Source organism: Apodemus sylvaticus, chromosome 3, assembly GCF_947179515.1.
Source record: "Apodemus sylvaticus chromosome 3, mApoSyl1.1, whole genome shotgun sequence".
Lineage (NCBI taxonomy): Eukaryota > Metazoa > Chordata > Mammalia > Rodentia > Muridae > Apodemus > Apodemus sylvaticus.
This window is the reverse complement of record NC_067474.1, coordinates 153,683,868-153,703,398: the sequence shown is the minus strand read 5'-3', so window position 1 is coordinate 153,703,398 and position 19,531 is coordinate 153,683,868. Positions and strand designations below refer to the sequence as shown.

The 19,531-nt window shown below is 53.1% G+C and overlaps 1 protein-coding gene across 1 annotated transcript in view; it reads left to right on the top strand.

The window, feature by feature from the left end:
* The window catches only part of Igsf21 (immunoglobin superfamily member 21), a 228,002-nt gene that overhangs the window by 80,279 nt on the left and 128,192 nt on the right, over positions 1-19,531 (top strand). Inside the window, exon 2 of the mRNA XM_052175724.1 lies at positions 15,328-15,440. Within this exon, the coding sequence (XP_052031684.1) occupies positions 15,328-15,440 (113 nt within the window). The remainder of the gene's footprint in view (positions 1-15,327; positions 15,441-19,531) is intronic.

Genomic DNA, 19,531 nt, shown 5'->3' with positions numbered 1-19,531 from the left:
GAGGACAGTGTGGCTTATGGACCCTTGAGACATCAAGGTCACCTCATCCACCCTCCCTGGAGCTTTCAAGTGGCGACCCATACTGCAGTCCCACAAGGTGAATGGAGACACAGCGGTCGAGAGCAAAGGCCAGCTTCCCCACGCTGACCGAGTAAGTCCCTGTGGACCAGGCACAGCTCTGGGCGGTTTATCTCCCTGCCCCTCCCCTACCAGCTGCAACAGTGTCATCTGCATCCGGCAGAGGTGGAAACCAAGGGGTGGAGCATCAGGACGCGTCACTCAGGGTTCCATGGTCAGTCCATGGAAGCCAGAAGCTGCCACGGGTGTGTCTCGCTCCCAAATTCAAGGCCACCCTCTCTGAGCACCAGAAGTCCCCGACAACACTCCCATGCAGACCACCCTCCTCTCCCCTCTCAGCCATGCCCCTTGTCCTGAGAAGGAAGCACCTCAGCCCATTTCTCAGCTGAGTTGGCTGAGGCCGAGGCGACTTGTCCGCCAACTGTTGCCGATGAAGACCAGAGCTGTCTGGTCATCTGTGTCAATGGCTGAGCAGTCTCTCTGCTTTCTTCCTGCCTACCCACAGCCTCCCCATGTCCAGCTGCCTCTCCAGCCTCATGCACAGCCCCGCCCCTGGACTCAGACACTGTAGAGACATCCATGAAAGAGTCCCAGGCTCCTGTGCTGTGGCCCCTTCCCTCCTTCACATCATTCCAGTCCTTTCTGTGTGTGTGGCAGTGAAGAGAGGGCTTTGTGGGACTGCATGTTCTCAGACACAGGCCTGGGGCCACACTGCCCTGACTAGGTGTGATCACATGGCAGAGTCTATCTACAAGGGAGGCTGGGAAGTGTTCCTGACTGAGTGCTGGTGTGTGTGTGTGTGTGTGTGTGTTTAGACACATAGCAGTCTGTGTGGTTAGGCAGGCGCGTGCTTAGCACAGAGAAGGTATCACGTGCAAGAGAGGTGTGAGGAGTCCAACAGAAACTTGAGTTAGGGAACCTGGCATGGGCATAAGACCACAGGATCTGGATAGAACCGCAGGTGGCAGCTGCAGTCTGCAGGGTATACACACCCGTGGCCCTGTAAAGAGGTTCCCCAGACATCACCTTCCCTGAGAGATACCTCAGAGGCAGGAGAATTGCCTGAGAGGGTCCTGTCTGCTCTGAGGCAGGAGGATGGACTGAACTGGTCCTGTCTGCTCTGAGGTAGGAGGATGAATTGAGCTGGTCCTGCCTCAAGATGGATTGATTTGGTCCTGCTTGCTCTGAGGCAGGAGGATAGACTGAGTGGGTCCTGCCTGTTCTGGCCTCAGTGTCTTCTATTCATAAAATGGGAAGGAAAGTCCCTCACTCTGTCTTCTGTGGGGAGATGAAGGAGCCTCAGGTGTCTGTGAACAGCCCCAGGGTCTCCTTATTAATAGTATAACTACATCATTATCAATAATGAAGCGCAAATTAATAATAAATAAACAAACTAATGATAAATAATACATACACCATGAATAATACATTAATATGCCCAGGATTCCAAACATCTATTGCCTTTGACGAGGGGCTGATGAGCTGGCTAGAGATCTTACGGAGGGGGTTCTGGCAAGGAAGCTGAACTATGGAGGAGGGTCTAGGGCGTCAGACACATTCTTGTCATGATGTAAGTGCCCTGGTCCCTAGGAGCCCAACACTGGACTGAACCTCTGCTGGGACATCAGAGGCCAGTAGCCTAGTGGAGCGAGGTGCGCCTTAGCTTCTGTATGCTCTTGCCTAGAACAAAGTTGGGGTAGCAGATATAGTTCCTAGAAGAGACTGGACGTGGCTCAGCTGATAGAGTGCTTGCCTGGCATGCCTGAAGTCCTGGGTTCGATTCCCAGTACAGCGTAGGCCAGGGCTAGTGGGTCAAGTCTATAATGTCAGCACTTGGAAGAAGGAGACAGGGGCATGACCAGTTCAAGATCAACTTTAGCTACAATAATGAGCTTGACCAGGACTGGGGTGGGGAATTAAAAAGAAAAGAAAGGAAGACATACATACATACATACATACATACAGACAGACAGACAGATCTTAGTCCTTAACAGAATCAGATAGTGGCTGCCACGCTAGCCATTCATGAGACCTGTAGAAAGTTTTTGTTTATCTGTGCCTTCATCTACTTGGCAATGGAGTCTCATCACTGTGTGGTCCCGGTTGTCCTTGAACTCACAACCCTCCTGGTCCCACCTTCAGAGTGCTGGGATTACACAGGCATCCCACCATCCCCTGCCCATCCAGTTTGTCTTGAGTCAGCTAGAATCCACAAGCATGATGGCCTAGTGGGGGAGGGGGGCAGGCACTTCGCCTTGTGGGAACAACTGGCTGGCTATGGGAGACAGGATGGCTGGCTGGAAAGGGCATGGCCGTGCTGTGCACTGGGGTCACGGGAGATGCCGGCGGCTGACCCAGATTTAAGAGGCTCCGTCTAGGAGGAAGACGAGACGTGTGCCAGGGTAGCCCTGGGGCCAATAGCTCCCTTGCTACCTCCTGAAAACTCTAAAATCCGAGCTGACTGGGACAGGAAAATGTTCTGCCAGGCAGAGGGAATGGTGGCTACAGAGATCTCTTCACTGACGGAGGCCCCGCTGTACATGGGAAGGTGTGAATAACTCAGAGCGGCCAAGGCAGAGAACTCATGGGCTGCTGGTGACAAGGGCACCTCAGCTGAGCCTTCCTGGGGCTGTTGCTTCATCCCCAGATCAATGGAAAAACCAGAGCGGGACTTGGGGGGGTGGGGTGGGGTAGAGGGTGGGATGGGGGCAGGGTAGAGGGTGGGTTGGGGTGGGGTGAGGGTGGGGTGGGGTCTTCAACATCACGCTGGTGTAGCCACTATGTACCCACATCACCTAGGAAGCTGAAGGTGTCTGAGGGCGGGGAATCAGTGGCGTGGTATAATCCCTGGAGCCCAGGCAGACTCCTCCAGAGCTGCTCAGGAAGGCTCCCACAGAGTGGGCTACTGTGAGCTCCTACCAGGGGAGCACATGTCTGGTGTAAACCCAGGCAAAGTGGGCACGATGCTGACCCTTCATGACTGGCCCCACCTAGCTGAGTTCAGAGAAGGAAACCCCACCCCACAGGAGGAGAGAGAAGGGGGAAGGGCGGGAAGGCTGGGGAGAACTCCTGGCGGGGGGGTTTCAGGATAGCGAATGCTGCATCTGAGACTGATTGAGTCTGAGGGGATGGGAGAGGGGAGCTCATCAGGAGCCCAGTTGGCCTTGACAGATTCTGAACTTGATCCTGAATTGGGAGGCAATGGGGCAGGGAAATTGAGCGACATTAACCAGAGACGGGGCGTCGGTATTTGCATTTTAGAACTCTCTGAAGTGAGTGAGATTAGCAAATCTGCAGGTCGCAGAGCAGCCGATCTGCACTGCAGGGTCCTGGGGAGCAGCGTTCTCATACTGGGGAAGAATGGAGCCGAGAGAGAACGTGAGGAAGAGAGGCAGTTCTGATCCATCTGTCTCCATCTCCGAGGCTGAGCATGGAATCTTTCTACTCTGAGTGGCTCCCTTTCCTCTTCCTGTCAGAGTCAGTGGTCGGGGTACTTGTGAGGCCACCCAGAAGGGCATATTTCACAGACCCCCATGTACCTGGCTGTAAGGTGCGCCTGCAGTAATAGGTTCCCTGTAATAATATTTATTGCGACAGTAATTACGCAGTGCCGGAGCCCGGGGAGGCTGTCGGTGGCTCTGCAATATGATATTTATCTTCATGAGATAGGGGTGACCTCATCTCCTCATGAGTGGTAATGCATGGAGCTCTCTTACTGCCAGGTGGAGATAAATCCCAGTCCCTCGGCAGGGGGAAGGGTATCAGGAATTGATGTGGCCCTGATTCCCATGATCGGTGCTCCACCAGCCTTAAAACCAGCAACTGCCAACCACATGTCCCCTGAGTTTGAGTCACAGTACAATCCATGCTGGTCCCCCAGAGACTAGGTCTCTAAGCTGTCTTCATCACTCTGTCCTCAGAACAGAGCTGAGAGTGTCCCTGCCCATCAAACCCCCTCATCTGGTGGCAGACACAGCCCCTGTCCTGAGGTGGAGAAGCAGACAGCTCAGGCTGCTTCTCTTAACTGAAAGATGATTGGCACTGAAGAGTGATTGATGGTTTAGGTGAGCAGCACTTAGAAGACCAGTCTCATTGGTCTAGAACAGACGTCAGGGGACTGTGGCAGGAAGGAGCAGAAGTTGGTTGCTACTGATGGATGTGAGTGCTCCCACTGGTGTTCGATATAAGTGCTCCACAGGCTCATGTGTGGGATATGAGTTTTCCCACAGGTTTATGTGTTGGATGTGAGTCTTCACAGGCTCCCGTGCTGGATGTGAATGCTCCCACGGGCTCCTGTGTTGGATGTGAGTGCTCCCACAGTTTCCTGTGTTGGATGAAAGTGCTCCCACAAGTTCCTGTGTTGGGTGTGAGTGCTCCCACAGGCTTCTGTGTTGGATGTGAGTGCTCCCACAGTTTCCTGTATTGGATGAAAGTGCTCCCACAGGTTCCTGTGTTGGGTGGAGTGCTCCCACAGGCTACTGTGTTGTATGTGAGTGCTCCCACAGGCTCCTGTATTGGATAAAAGTGCTCCCACAGGTTCCTGTGTTGGGTGTGAGTGTTCCCACAGACTTGGGTGTGTAAATAACTGATCTTCATCTGGTGATGTCATTTAGGAAGATTGTGGAAGGGAGGTGGAGTATCCCTGTGGGAAGAGAATTTTGAGGACAGGCACTGAGGTTTGATGACCCAGCCCCAATTCTTGCTTTCTCTCTCTCTCTCTCTTTCTCTCTTCTCTCTCTCTCTCTCTCTCTCTCTCTCTCTCTCTCTCTCTCTCTCTCTCTCTCTCTCTCTTTGCTTCCTGAATGTGACAGTTTGAACAAGAAAGTCCTGTGCAGGCTTCTTTGGTCCCCTCCCTTGGTGGCCCTGTCTAGAGAGGTTCAGGAGCTGTGTCCTCGCCTTGGGATGGCTTTTGAGAGTTTAAAGGCTGACGCCAACTCCTACATGCTCTCTCTGACTCACGCTCCCCCCCCCAAACATACCATCTAAGCGATCAGGGAGATGGAGGGTACCAGAGTGGAGGTGACAAGGAGAGACAAGTGAACTTGGAGACACCAGACGGGGTGACGTTCAGAGCATGGGAGAAGAGTTGGAGACACACATGGGCTGCAGGGATGCTAGCAGGACAAACAAGTCCATGGAGACAGGAGGGATGTATGTTTTGGAGAAATAAATAGGGGTCAAGGGTTGGAGAAAGACAGGGATGCAATTTCGTGTGCAATCATGCCAAGGAGGACTTCTCTAGAGAGAAGATGCCTGAACAGAGAGAAACCGAGGTATGTGGGGGCAGGGCACGTTACACTGGGCGATGGAGGAGCTGTGGACAAAGTCCCTGAGGGAGGGAGGCTGAGTGGACTCAGATCAGCAGGGCTTCTTGTGAATGGGGTGAACAGGGAGGGGGCAGAGGACAAGCTGAGGGTAAAGTGGAAGTGGGGGCGGGGCGGGGCGGGGCGAGGAGGGGCGGGGCGGGGCTGGAGGACCTGTTGGGAGGATGCTGAGGTGCCAGGGCCAGGGAGGTGGTGACGGAGGGATGAGGCCGGTGGACCCTGGATATATTATCTGGAGCATCCAGGCCTTGCTGGCTCCTCAGACAAGAGGAACGAGGTATACCAGGAAGAAGCAGGGTGCTGAGGAACAGGAGAAGTACCCCATCACTTAGGTGCTATCCTTCGAGGATGTAGAAGGCATCTGTGCCATGGGCCAAGCCATGATGTATCTTCTATTGCCAGGGGTGGGCGTGGCAGATGACTGCTCCTGGGATGAGCATGAAAGAGGAAGTGTGGAGCCAGATGCTCAGTAGCCAGAGCTACCTGCAGAAGCCGGGGCATGGCTGAGATAGAAGTTGCTGGGAGTTATAGGGAAACCATGGCAGCTCCGTCTGTCACCCTGGGTCTGCTGGCCTGTCATTCCCCTTAGGTGGCCACCAATGCTCTCTGACCTGAGCCTGTCATGCTGAAAGCCCTTCCTGGGCTACTGCCAGTGGGTCCCACTGACTGTCCCCTAGCTTCTGCTCTTCCTGCTGACCCAGGGTCATGTGCTGCACCCTGAAGAAGAGAGGCTGCCAGGGAGCTACTCACTATCCAGGGCTTGCTTTCTCCTTGAAAGGAGTTTTTGACCTGCAGCCATCAGAGGCCCCTGGGTACTCAGCTGGCACAAACCTGGCCCAGAAGGCACAATCAGAGGCAGGTTAGAAGACACTCAAGGGCACCAGAGATCTCAGCTTACAAGGGCAAGGTACTTCTGATGGTCCCTGAGAGCCTTGTCCTCTCTGACTATGAGACAGTCATTGCGAAAGACAATTCATTTTGTCCTTGTGAGCTCTCCAAGCATGCGTGACAGCAGACAGAAACAGTTCTACAGACAGTTTATGTTGTCATTTACAATGGGGTCTCATGTAGCCCAGGCTGGCCTTGAACTCAGGACAGCTTGAACTCCTGCTCCTCCTGCTTCCATCTCCTGTGTGCCAGGATTGCATGCGTGCACTACCATGCCTGACTAGAAAGTGAGCTTCAGTAATTTACCGAGGGCCAATCAGGGACCAAGTGGAGAGACGGTGTCTCAGTCAGGGTTTCTGTTCCTGCATAAACATCATGACCAAGAAGCAAGTTGGGGAGGAAAGGGTTTATTCAGCTTACAGTTCTGCATTGCTGTTCATCACAAAAGGAAGTCAGGACTGGAACTCAAGCAGGTCAGGAAGCAGGAACTGATGCAGAGGCCATGGAGAGATGTTCCTTACTGGCTTGCTTCCCCTGGCTTGCTCAGCCTGCTCTCTTATAGAACCCAAGAATACCAGCCCAGAGGTGGTACCACCCACAAGGGGCCTCCCCCTATTGAGAAAATGCCTTACAGTTAGATCTCATGGAGGCACTTCCCCAACTGAAACACCTTTCTCTGTGATAACTCCAGCCTGTGTCAAGTTGACACACAAAACCAGCCAGTACAGACGGAGATGTGACCAGCTCAACAGTTTGCAGACGCCTCTTCAAGTTTCTGCATGAAGAGTCCCTTAGCCTCAGATATAGATCAGGCTGAAGTTGGCCTTGCTTCTCTGGGTTCCCTTACTGACTCACCCTCTGTGGGTCAGCCCGAAGCCACATCCGGTCACAGCTTTGAACCTGGTGCTCCAAGATTCAAGGCTTCCAGGGGGAGGAGGCTTCACTCATCACCCTCTGAGGCGGATGTGTACTGCCTAAACAACCCTACAATTTGCTAAATGTGTCTTACCCCAATTTGCCTATGCCCTGTCAGAGATACAAAAGACAACCATGATAGTGTCTGGCTAAGAACTGTTTAGTTTGGATGGAGCCAGCTCTGCTCCCAGTCTGCCCCACCCGATCCTGTGCTCAGCAGGGCTCGACATCAGAGCTGACTGGCTCTGGTGAAGTGAATGCTTGCCCTCACAGCGTCCATCTGCCTCTGCTCTCTGAATAATTGGTGGATACACTTGTCAGACAAGGGATGAGGGCCGTGCAGGAAGGAAGGTAGCCATGTGCCCCCAGCCAGGCCCCTGCATCTGAACCGGTTCAGGCTGACCTGGCATCTGAGGAAGAATTCTGCAGAGCAGCAAGGCCCTAAAAAAAATCCATTATTCCATGGATGAGGAAACTTGGGACAAACTTGAATGTGCCTGAGACCCTTAGAGCTGGTCCAGCAGTGAGGCTGGGACTGGATACAGCTCCCCGAACCCTTCTTTCTGTCCTCAGTGCCCTAGACTGGTGGATGAGCCTGTGTCCCCAACCCACCTGCTCAACTGCCTCTGGGTCACCCACATGCAGCCCAGGTCAGGGTGGGGGTCCCACAAGGCCCCTTAGCACTGATCCCAGGGCATGAACCATATGAGCCCCACCGTGCCATCTTCTGTCACACTGTTGTCAAGATGCTGGCCTCTGTCTTTCCTTCCTGGGACTGACCTGGAGGAAGAAGAGGCGAGTGGCTAGAATGCTTTGGTTTCACCCTACATGTGGGTAGTAACCGGGCAGAGTGAGGGCCATACATGTCTTTGATGGTTTGAACTCAATGAATCTGTGTCTGTCTCCCACAGGAGAAAACAGTCCCATGGAGGTCCCACGTCCTGTCTAGATCTCTGTGGAGTGATAGGAAATGATGCTTGACCCGGCCCTCCCCTAGGTCCTCCTCAGAAGCCTGGTCTGAGAGGCAGCTTCCAATGAAGATACACTAGCAGTCAGCAAAGCTATAAATTGGGGATATGCAGCCCCTGAGTCTTGGTGCTCTGAGTGGTGGCAAGAGGTGGGAGGGAGAGACTGGCTTTAGGAAGTCAGGTCGATCTGGGTTTGAATCCCAGCCTGGCCGCTGCCATCCATACACCATGGAACCAGAGTGCTTCACAGTTTCGAAGAGCAAAGCCTGTGTTGACAGGGCCACGCGTAGTCAAGAAAGCTGGAAAATCGGCCTTCTTCATCATCCTGCTTCAGTGCTCGGGGGACAACTGGGAAGAGAGACAGATGAGCAGACAGTTGCACTCTGGCACGACTTCATCGTGACTTCCTACAAATGCATTGCTCCCCAGCTGGTAAAAACAATGAAAACCAAAGTTCTGGGCAAATTAGAAAGAGGTCTACACAGGGGATCCACCTTCCGTAGAGCATAGAATCCAGGATCCCCAGTACCCAGTGTGCCTGGCTCAGTGTGCTTGGAGGTGGGGAGGGCACACACCGGGAGCCTGGGAAAAGCACCAGTGAGCCACTGGCTCTTAGGAGTGGGTCAGGAGAGGGCGTGTCCTTTACCTTCTGCCTCTCCTTGTCATAGCCTGCTCCACTGTACCCTAGGCCCACATGACGCTCCGCTCAAGATTTGCTCCAAGTTGTAGAATGTTGGGAAGAATTTCCTACCGTGTCCCAAGCCTGGAGTCCACCACCACCACGTGTCCCCAGAAGGCCTCTGTGCCGCTTGTGTCCTGTCTGGTCCACTCTCCCTACTTGGCTCATATATTCCATAATTTCAGACTTCTCAGAGAAGCTTCCTGGGAATTCCTGTCCTGAAGGCCTCTCCTCCATTTTCTCTCTGGCATTGCCCTGAGAAAACATTCTGTCAGAACATCAGCTCCACAATGGGGGGGGGGGGCGGTGTTACCATCACTAAGACACCCTATATCTTAGTTTCTTGTTCTGCTGATGTGGGTGATCAAATACCTCATCAAATGCAGGCCACTGCTCAAGTCTACGAGGGCGGGGGAGTTGAGGCAGCAGAAGCTTGTAGCAGCTGATCATGTTGATCCCCCCCCCCTCAGAAGAAGAGAGAGATGCATGCACACAATGCTGGTGATTGGCTTGCTTCCCTGCTGGTCACAGGCCCAGACTCCCTGGCTAGGGAGTGGTGCTGCCCTCAGTGGGTAGGTCTGACCGCCTCAATCAACATAATCAAGATAACTTCCCCCAGACTTGTCCAGAGGTGATTCCAGATTCTTTCAAGTGAACAATTAGTACCAACTGTCACAAACCCCACCACCATCCTATTAAGGAGGGACGGGTGTCATTTCCTTGGCCAATCATTTCTCAGAAATTGGCTGTCGGAAGTGGGAGTCAGAATCTCCGTCTCTACCGACTCCAAAGAGATTCACCCCTGAGAACCGTGCAACAATGTGTCCATCTTATACCCGTGAGCAACAATGTGTCCACCTCATAGCCGTGCAAGGGAGTGGGGGGGGGGGGCTGGTCTGTCATTCCCTGGGAATCCCCATTGCTTTTCACATCATCTGCAGTCATTACTCACAGTTCAGCCCCATCTCCAGATCCATAACTGTGCTCACTCCTTCCCTACCCCCAGCTCTCTCATGTCAACAGCAGTGAACACTGGTCCTCCATTGCCCTGACTAACTATCCCTGCTCCGTCAACTCACTCATAGAAGAACACAGACCTTTCCTCCTCCAGCCTCCGGCTGTGAGTCCATCACCTACCTGACCTCCCGGTGCTCAGCTCCTGTCTACACTTCAAAAGCGGGGAAACAGAGGAAGAGGGCTGGATGACCAAGCCATGGCCAGTGGGGTCAGTAACTGGATGGCTGTGTGGTTTCCTTAGTCACACCCCAGCTCTCTGGAATTCCAGAACCAAGCAGAAGAATGCAGGCCTGCAGGTTCACACGAGTCTGCTTGCACATTCCTTCATCGCTGCTGTCCCTGGAGAGAGACTGCGACATGATGGGGTGGGGCTTGGCCTGGAGTGGAGAGGACCGGAAGTGAATCTCAGCTCTAGCGTGTCATTCTGGCAGTTAATATACGTGTTGGCTAGTTTTCCGTCGGCGAGAGCAAGAGTTATCTGAAAGAAGGGAGCTTCTAATTGAGAAAATGCCTCCGGAAGATCCTCTGTGGGCATTTCCTCAATAAGTGATTGATTCAGGGGATGCAGCTCATTGTGGAACCTGGGCTGGAAGCCCTGGGTTCTATAAGAAAGCAGACTGAGCAGCCCACGGGGAGCAAGCCAGTAAGCAGCACCCCTCCATGGCCTCTGCATCAGCTCCTGCCTCCAGATTCCAGCCCTATGTGAGTTCCTTCTTCCTTGAGAACTCTTCCTTGAGGTCTTGACTACCTTCTAGGATGAACAGTGATACGGAGGTGAGAGCCAGATTAACCCCTTCCTCCCCCGGCTTGCTTTTGGTTATCCTTCCATCACAGCAATAGAAACCCTAGCTAGGACTAAAGGGCTCTCTCTAACTGGCCCAGGCATGGCAAACACGGGACCCTTTCCCCTTCCCTCTCCCTTGCTAAATTGTTAGGTGACATTTCTAAAGCCAGCCCTCAAGGCCTATTCCCTTACTTGGCCACCAACTCATTCCTGGGACTGACCACCCAAGACCAACTATCAAGACACCGGAGTCCAGCAATCAAAAATCATTATTTGGCTACACTGGCTAGCCTGTCCAATCAGGACATACCAACTCCCTCTAGCACAGACTCCCCCCCCTCTTTCTCCATTAAAAACCCACTCTTGAAAAACACCTTGCCTTTCTGTGATCCAGAAGAAGCAATCCCCACACCCCTTGTCCTTCCAGGTTAATAAATCTGCTTTTGCAGTGAGAACTTAGTGTCGGGGTGTGTTCTATACTGACTCAGAGGGCCCCCATCCCCCCGTACATGGACAATATACCCCTCTGTTGTCCCGTGAGTGTAGGAGGTGATATCCTTTCTTGAGAACCTCCATGCTGGACACATGTGACACATTTAATTAGTGCCTGGTGCAGTCATATCTACCACGATGACATACAGGCTTAGCTTGCCCAGGAGCCTTCCAGTTCCTTCAGGCCCTTTTGACTGATGGAGGTTTCCTCATTGATCACAATTTGGGCCCTGGATCACAGAAGCTGCACCCAGATTCCCCACTCCCTCTCCTAGCTCCTCCTCTCCTCTCTATCTGGTCCCGGGTGGCAAACCCAGGATGCTGCCTCTATTTCTCCTCTGTATGTTTCAGAGGGCGTGGTCACATTTGTGCTGCCCCAGGTCTTGCTCAGGGCACATAGACAGGTGACTGGAAGATGGACCTTGCAATGGTATGGCGGCTACATTTTCAGACCTCTGGCCTCAGGGGCTCTCTGTGAACATGACTTCATCTTACATTAGAGAGAGCCCCAGAGTAAGCCCCTGCTCTGGGGCTGTGGCCACTCAGGTCCAATTCAATTCCCACTTCCGCATTGATCTCTGAGGTCCGCTCTTGTTTTTGCCTCTCGGAGTGTCGGACCCATTAAGTTACATGCAGGGGTCAGGCCCCTGGGACTCGATCCGCTCAGGTTGCCTGCACAATTGAAATCCCAGCCCGTCCCGGCTGCTTTTCTCATTAAGACGATTGGACTGGATTGATCTAGTCAATCAATAGGCGGACATCGTCGGTGGGAAGCCGATCAAATGAGCCTGGGTTGATCAGCCCCCAGAATGAGGTCCCTGCCAAGCTGGAGCGGGCATGTGGCCTTCTGGGATGGAGGTGGGGAAGTAGAGGAATGGGCTGGCGGTCTCCCTAAACTGCATGGTGGTGTGGACACAGCAGTGTCCCCAAGGTGTGGCGATGGAGGTGCCTGTAGTACCCAGGACTCCTTCCCAGCTGTGCACCCTTCAGTCGTCGGCTCCCCTGTGACCTAACATGGGACCTGCCCCCCCTTCAGTATCTGGACCTGTGGGAGTGAGAATGCTGGATGTCAAAGAAGCCAGTGGTGACATCCCAGGGCCTTCTTCCTAGGAGTTAGTGGCTCTGAAGCTGGAAACAGAGTATTGGGCGGACCAGAATCCCAGTGCGCCTCAGGGACCCTGTGCTGGGCCAGCGGGGAGGGGCCTCCAAGGCAAGGAGGTTTGGAGACACTGGGCCACATGTGCCCCCTCTTCTGCAGGCTCTATAAGCCTGTTGTATTATCTTGCACAGGCTTGTGTTTGGTCATTTGGTGGAACTGTTTTGCGTATGCGTGTGCATGCGTGTGTGTGTGTGTGTGTGTGTGTGTTTGTGTGAGACATCTTTAGGAGAGAGAACTTGACTGGAGGAAGTGGGTCACAGGAAAGTGAGCCTTGAAGATTACAGCCCTGCCTTGCTTAGGGCTGGAGCATTCTGCTTCCAGGTCAGTGGCATGCAACAAGCCACAGCTGTAAACTCTCACCTCAGTGGACTTCAGCTGCCCGGTCATGAAGGGCCACCTCCTCTCAGACCAGCATCCAGGATGAACCCTTCATCCCGCATGCTGCTTCTGCCAGACGTTTAGTTACAGTAACTAAAGCCATAAGCAGTGCAATAACCAGGTTTGGGTCTCTACTTTGAAGGGGGAGGAGCCGTGCTGAATCCCGGGGGAGGAGCCGTGCTGAATCCCGGGGGAGGAGCCGTGCTGAATCCCGGGGGAGGAGCCGTGCTGAATCCCGGGGGAGGAGCCGTGCTGAATCCCGGGGGAGGAGCCGTGCTGAATCCCGGGGGAGGAGCCAGTGCTGGATCCCGGGGGAGGAGCCGTGCTGGATCCCGGGGGAGGAGCCGTGCAGGATCCCGGGGGAGGAGCCAGTGCTGGATCCCGGGGGAGGAGCCGTGCTGGATCCCGGGGGAGGAGCCGTGCGGGATCCCGGGGGAGGAGCCGTGCTGAATCCCGGGGGAGGAGCCGTGCTGGATCCTGGGGGAGGAGCCGTGCGGGATCCCGGGGGAGGAGCCAGTGCTGGATCCCGGGGGAGGAGCCGTGCTGGATCCCGGGGGAGGAGCCGTGCGGGATCCCGGGGGAGGAGCCAGTGCTGGATCCCGGGGGAGGAGCCGTGCTGGATCCCGGGGGAGGAGCCGTGCAGGATCCCGGGGGAGGAGCCAGTGCTGGATCCCGGGGGAGGAGCCGTGCGGGATCCCGGCCTTTCCCCCTTGGTCTCAGAAGGTCTTACATTTGTATTATTTGTATAAGCAAAGGCTTCCAGAAAGAAATCACACCTTCCATAAAAAGTAGAGAGGGAGGGCTGTTGCAGGGTCAGAGCCTGATTAGAGTTTCTCTCGGGTGTCTAACCCCCCTCACTTCCTCTCCTTTCCCACTTCTGCGCCTGACCTAATATCAAGGGAAACTTTTTTGGAAATGCGTTAACTTAGCAGAACGTAAGCTTCCTCCAACTGAAGAGCTAAGCCGACCGCTATGCAGCTGCATCTGAGGCCGGTGACAGAGGTTGCCCCCTTTGCTGTAATTCCCATCTGATGGCTCCACCAGTGTATTTCAAAAGCGCCTTGACTCGTGCCTTTTCTTTATTCTGTTACTATAAAAACTTCATAAAACTGCTGCTTCTGTGATGGAATTCAGGGTAACCTAAATCTGTGTTCCCAGGTCATGGTCACCCATATTTGGCTTCAGAATAAATTATTTCTTATCCCATTTGAAGTGAGAGTTGTGGGGTTTGTGTCAATCTGTGTGTGTGTGTTTGCATGTGAGTATGTGTGTATATGTATCTGTGTGCATGCATCTTTGTGCGTGTCTCTCTGTATGTGTATCTGTGTGTATGTATGTATATGTGTGTATATATATATATATCTGTATGCATGTATCTTTGTATGCGTATGTGTGTGTATGTATCTGTGAGCATGTGTATGTATGTGTATGTGTGTATATGTGTAACATGTGTATGTTCTGTGTGTACATGTATCTGCATGTATGTGTATGTGTGTATGTGTGTGTGTATCTTTATGTGTGTATGTGTGAATTTGTGTGTTTATGTGTATACATGTATCTGTGTGTCTGTGTGTATGTATGTATGTGTGTGTATCTTTGTGTGTGTATCTTTGTGTGTGTATGTATGTATCTATGTGCGTGTGTATGTGTTTGTACAACTGTATATTCTATGGTGTGTGTGTGTGTGTGTGTGTGTGTGTGTAGGTCAGAAGACAGTTTCCAGGAGCCTGTTCTCTTTGAGTTGTGGGTTCTGGGAATTGAACTTGGGTTGTCAAGCTTGCTCAGCGAGTGTTTACCCACTGAACTGTCTTGCTGGCTCTCTATGGGTCTTGTAGATGGATGGAAGCCTTACTGTTGGGGAAAATTCTTCAGTAAGGAGTTCTCATGGTCTGGGATCTATGGGAGCCAAGAAGCTGGCAGAAGGGAGAAGCCAGCGAGAGGGAGGGAGAATGAGGTCGTCCTCTCACAGTAGGCGGAGGAATGAGCGGTGACCTCCACAGGAGGCCTACCGCTTCTGTAGCTGCTGCCTCCTCCGTTCCCTCCTGCAGGTGGTGGTCACCGTTCATACTGGGGGTCCTTAGACCCTCCCAGTGTCCCACTCAAAGAATGGAAGAATCCATATAAATAGCAAACTAGGAAGGAGTTTGAGCTGCAAAAGTGGAAGTGCAGGCCAGGGAGCAGGGCTATGCACCAGAGGATGCTGACCCTGCTCCTTTTCAGAGTTCAGGAAGAGGAGGGAGCCGGGTGTTCCAGTGGGGTGGGGGAGTATTCTGTTTTGATATACAGGCTTGGACGATGGAGGTCTTCATTTGTGCGAATGTCTTTTCCCATAATGCATTGACCTTAACCATACACACAGCCAATAAGCATAAAGCTGCATGGAGTGTTTCCTTCAAAGTCCATTCTAGCACTGGCTGCCTCCACTGCCAGCGTCTGAAACCAGTTCAGGATGGACGGGCTCGCTGGCCTGAATTCTAGGAAGTATTTGGTCACCAAAAGGGAGTTGCTAAGGGTTACTAGGAAGAAGCAGCCTACTGCACCATTTGCAGCTTGAGGGTGTGGCTCAGCAGAGGTGGGGGTCCAGGTTGCTAAGTGATGCACTCGGCTCGCCACCTGTCTCATCTCCTGTCCCCCTCCCTCCACAGGCTACCTGACAGTGAACATTGAGCCCCTTCCTCCTGTGGTGGCTGGGGACGCAGTGACCCTCAAGTGTAACTTCAAGACGGACGGCCGCATGCGTGAGATCGTGTGGTACCGGGTAAGTGGCCACTTCATTCCACATAGCTGTCTCTGTATGGCCTGTGACAAAATCCACAGGCGAGGTTACATCCCTAGTCCTGGCTTCCCTTAAGGCGCCTTCTGCTCTCTGTCTCTCTGGTCTCTTCTGTGCTTTTGATAAACCCCAGGAATCCATCTGCACCCCAGAAGTGACTGAGAGGTGCAGGAGCCCTGGGAACAGCGTGCAGCTGAGAACAGTACTGACGTGGTCCAAAACAGGATGCTCTGGCTGAGCTTTTGGTGTGGGAGAGAGGACAGGAAGGCTTCCTGTCTTTAGAAAGGCCTTTCAGCCAGGTGTGATGATGCCCAGCTCACCACTCAGGAGGCTGAAACAGGAGGTTTGCTGGTTTTAGGGCAAGCCTGGGCTTTATAGTGAGAGTCTGTCTCAAACAACCACAAAGAGCAATGCATTTCAAAGATACTTTTCACCATGTAAGTTTACTGCACAAGATCCAGCCAGGCACTTGCCACCTGCCACCTAGCACCTGGCACCTGGCACCTGGCACCTGGCACCTGGCACCAGATATATAAGCCTGAAGAGGGAAGTGGCTCAAGATACGTAGGCATCACCTGCCCAGGGCCCAGGTGCCAATGGTGACAGTAGGAAGAACAGCTTTGCGTCTTCAGCACAAGAAGCCATTCCAGTCACAGCTGGATGAATCTCTGTGTGTCTGAATGGGGCATCCCAGCCTGGTACCCCTGGGGGGAGCAGGGGCCTGACTCCAGGAAGGCAGGTGTGGAGGCTGGTCTCTGAGAACATGCTCAGGGATACCACAGACAACTCCTCTCCTGGGATCTAATCCAAGGGCTGGTATCATTTCCCACTAAAGGCCAAGACTGTAAACATGTTCCTTTTTGCTGACCGTAGGGAGTCACAACCCCTCCACACTATTTGGGGACAATATGTGAATGAGAGGACTCGCACATCCCCAAACATGGCGTGTGTGGAAACCGGCAGCTAGGAGTCTGTATAATTTTCTCTTGTCACGAAAACCTCTTTTTTTCTGAAAAAAAAAAAAAAAAAAAAAAAAAAGAAAGGAAAAGCCGCGCTTTGTCTGTGGGCCATGTGGAAACAGAACATGGGCAGAGTGGACTCCGGCTTCCTGGTTAAAGAAACCATTCTGTAGGGGCGGGTGTGTGGCTCAGTGGGTAGAGCACTTGCCTGGCACATGTGTTCATTTTGGTCCCCAACGCTGTATGAAACCTGGTGCCATACACATCTGTAATCCCAGCCCTATGAGGTAGAGATGAGAGGGTCAGAAGTGCAGGGGTATCCTTGGCTACTCTTCCTGGCACTCAGTCACAGAGCCTGGAAACTTAGGGTGAAAGAAAGAGGAGCTCCGGGCATCACAGTGTTCCTCTGGGGCTTTTATCCATGCCCTCCTTCCAACAGGCACATGTCTTGCGCAATGCCCACCTTGCCAGCCATCTTGAATGTCTGGTCTTTGCTTTAGCATTTGCTGACAAGTCTTGTGTTGTCGGCTATGGCCGTGCTCCTTTTAACCCAAGCCTGTCCCGCGTCTCAGCATCACAACCGCTCCTGGTTGGAACCTGCTCTGGTGACTTCCACCCACGCCCTACAGGTGTGAGCTGCATCCCTGAACCCACGGTCCCTGGTCAAGGCCAGCAGGATGCTTGTCACAGGTTGTGTCATCTGTGAGGTCACAGATTGTAAACATCGAGAGACTGAGACAAACTAATCCAGATTCTGGCTGATAATGGGATCACACCCCACCCTCCCTCATCCCTGGGTGGAGTCAGAGGGAGGAAAGAAAAGAGGTAGCCATGGACTGGTAGGAACTGTCCTTGGGATTGAGGGTTGGGTAGAGTTAGAAATGGGAAGAGCCCACGGGCCCCAAAGCCTTCCACAGCCCCCATCAGTCATTATGCTAGAGGAGACGGTCCTTCTGAAGAGACAGTTTCCAGAAGAGAGACAAAGCCAGGCCAGGCTGGGCCTATCCCCAAAGGTGTCCCTGTGGCTCCCCAAACCAGAGACATAGCCTGTCATGAGCTCTTAAGCTGGATAGAGAAGTCCATCTTCTCCACATCCCCCCCCCACACACACACGCACACTGACTGCTTAAAGCATTGGCTACATCTCTGACAAGTGTCAGGCCCTCTGTATGGGGCTATGGTAGGCTACATTAATTTATTTTATTTCATTTCACATCCTTTGACTGAAGGCCTCTGGAGTGGGGGAAATGCAGATGTATGCAAATCGTATGCAAATTGACCACTGGAGCCAAATGCCGGAGCCCTTTTTAATTCTGTAGCTGGACAGGGTGGTGGCTGTCTGGCTGGCTGCTCTCCTTGGGACCAGAGGAGCCCATGTGCTCTCTCTGCCTGTGATGGGGAAGAGGGAGGCAGGGAGGGAAGGACGTTCCAGGAAAGAGGCTCTGTGCTGCCTGCTCTCTTTCCCTCTGACTGCTGCCATTCTGGTTTCTCCCTCTTTCCCCTCAGAGCCAGCTGAAGAGAGAGAGATAAGAACTTGACCTACCCAGGTAGAGGCTGCAGGACCTGGGGCTGGGTAGAGTTTCCAGAGGGCTTGGGAGAGGCAGCTAGGAAAGCCCCAGCCTTCTCCAGTGGACAGCCCCGCCCCCCACCAGCCCAGCCCCTCAGCCTGCCTCCTTTCCCCTCCCCTCTAGAAGTCTGGCCACAAACAGCCAACTGCCCAGGCCTTTGGTTTCCAGGCCCCTGTGACTCCCCTCCTCTCCCCTCCCCCATCTCCTGAATGAGCTTATAGAGCCTGGTTTGGAGAGAGATGAATAGACCCCACAGGCCCAGCCAGGCCTAGGCCTCCGATTGCTTCAGAAGGGAAAAACACAGGCATTGTGACAGGCCACCACTGCCCAGTGGGCACAAATCAACCCGATGCTCCAGTCAAGCCTTGTACCTCTGCTCTGCTCTAGAAAATTGTCCAAGCAGTAGACATGAGAGTTTTCCTAAGGCACAGAAGTCCCAGTGAGTAGCTTCTAAGGTTCTAAGCTTCTGAGCCCCAGTCAGTAGCTAGGTAAGGTGGTAGAGTGCTTACCTAGCATGCGCAAGGTCCTGGGTTCAAATCCCAGCAACACACAGTGAGTGAGAGAGAGAGAGAGACAGACAGACAGACAGAGACTTTCCAAAGCACAGGGAATAGATTGGTTCTTCGAAGAGAGTGGGAAGCCAATAATAACTTTGACCTCTGGCTACACTTCTGGGGATGCCTAGAGAGAAGAAAGGCGATGGAGAAGAAGTCTGAACTTCGGTACCTATTATATTATCCTGAGGTCTGGCTAATAGGGAAAGAACTCAAGCCAGTTTGGTGACAACAGTGCCAAAAACTATTGGATAGTCTTAAGAGAGCACAAGTGATCGGAGCGTCCCCCACCCCTCCCCCATGCCAATCTGTGCCATCCACGTGGCTGCCGCTGGTCACACATGGCTGTTCTGATTTAAATTAAAGGGCCAAATGTTTTCCCCCATTCACTCGGGCAAGCCATCTCCGGCACTCACCACGCAGAGCTGGTGACATCGGATTGCACAGACGTAGGACAGACAGCAGAACAGACGTAGGACATTCCCATCCCCGTGAGGGAACCCAGAATGCCTCATCGTTCAGACCTCCTCCCGAACAGATCCTCTAGAATCGCTGTGCCTGCCTGTTGAAGGGACACCGGACGGCACTGGCTGTTCTCAGAGTCATTTCCTGGCACACTCACGCTACGGTGAGTTCCAGCAAAGTGAATTGTATTGATTTTGCAAGCTATCACCATTACAGCATGTGTGTTTGTGGTGAGGGAGCGTGGCAAGAAGGAAGCTGTTGTCTCTCTTAAAATATATTTGGAAACATAGCGCCAGGGGACTGGTCAGGCCTGAGGTCTTGGGTATTGTGGTCTCTCTCAAAGTCCTGTGTGATCTAATGACGCCTTACATCCTCCTCTTCTCCAAGGGACTTTTCCGCTACTGCATGGGTTCATCGTCTAGACTGGAGTCCCCCAGTCTCCGTCTGCAAACTCTGGCACATAATTCTTTTTTCTTATCTCAGCAGCCTAGGGTAGAGGTGCAGTTCCATGCATGGCCAGTAGGGGCACA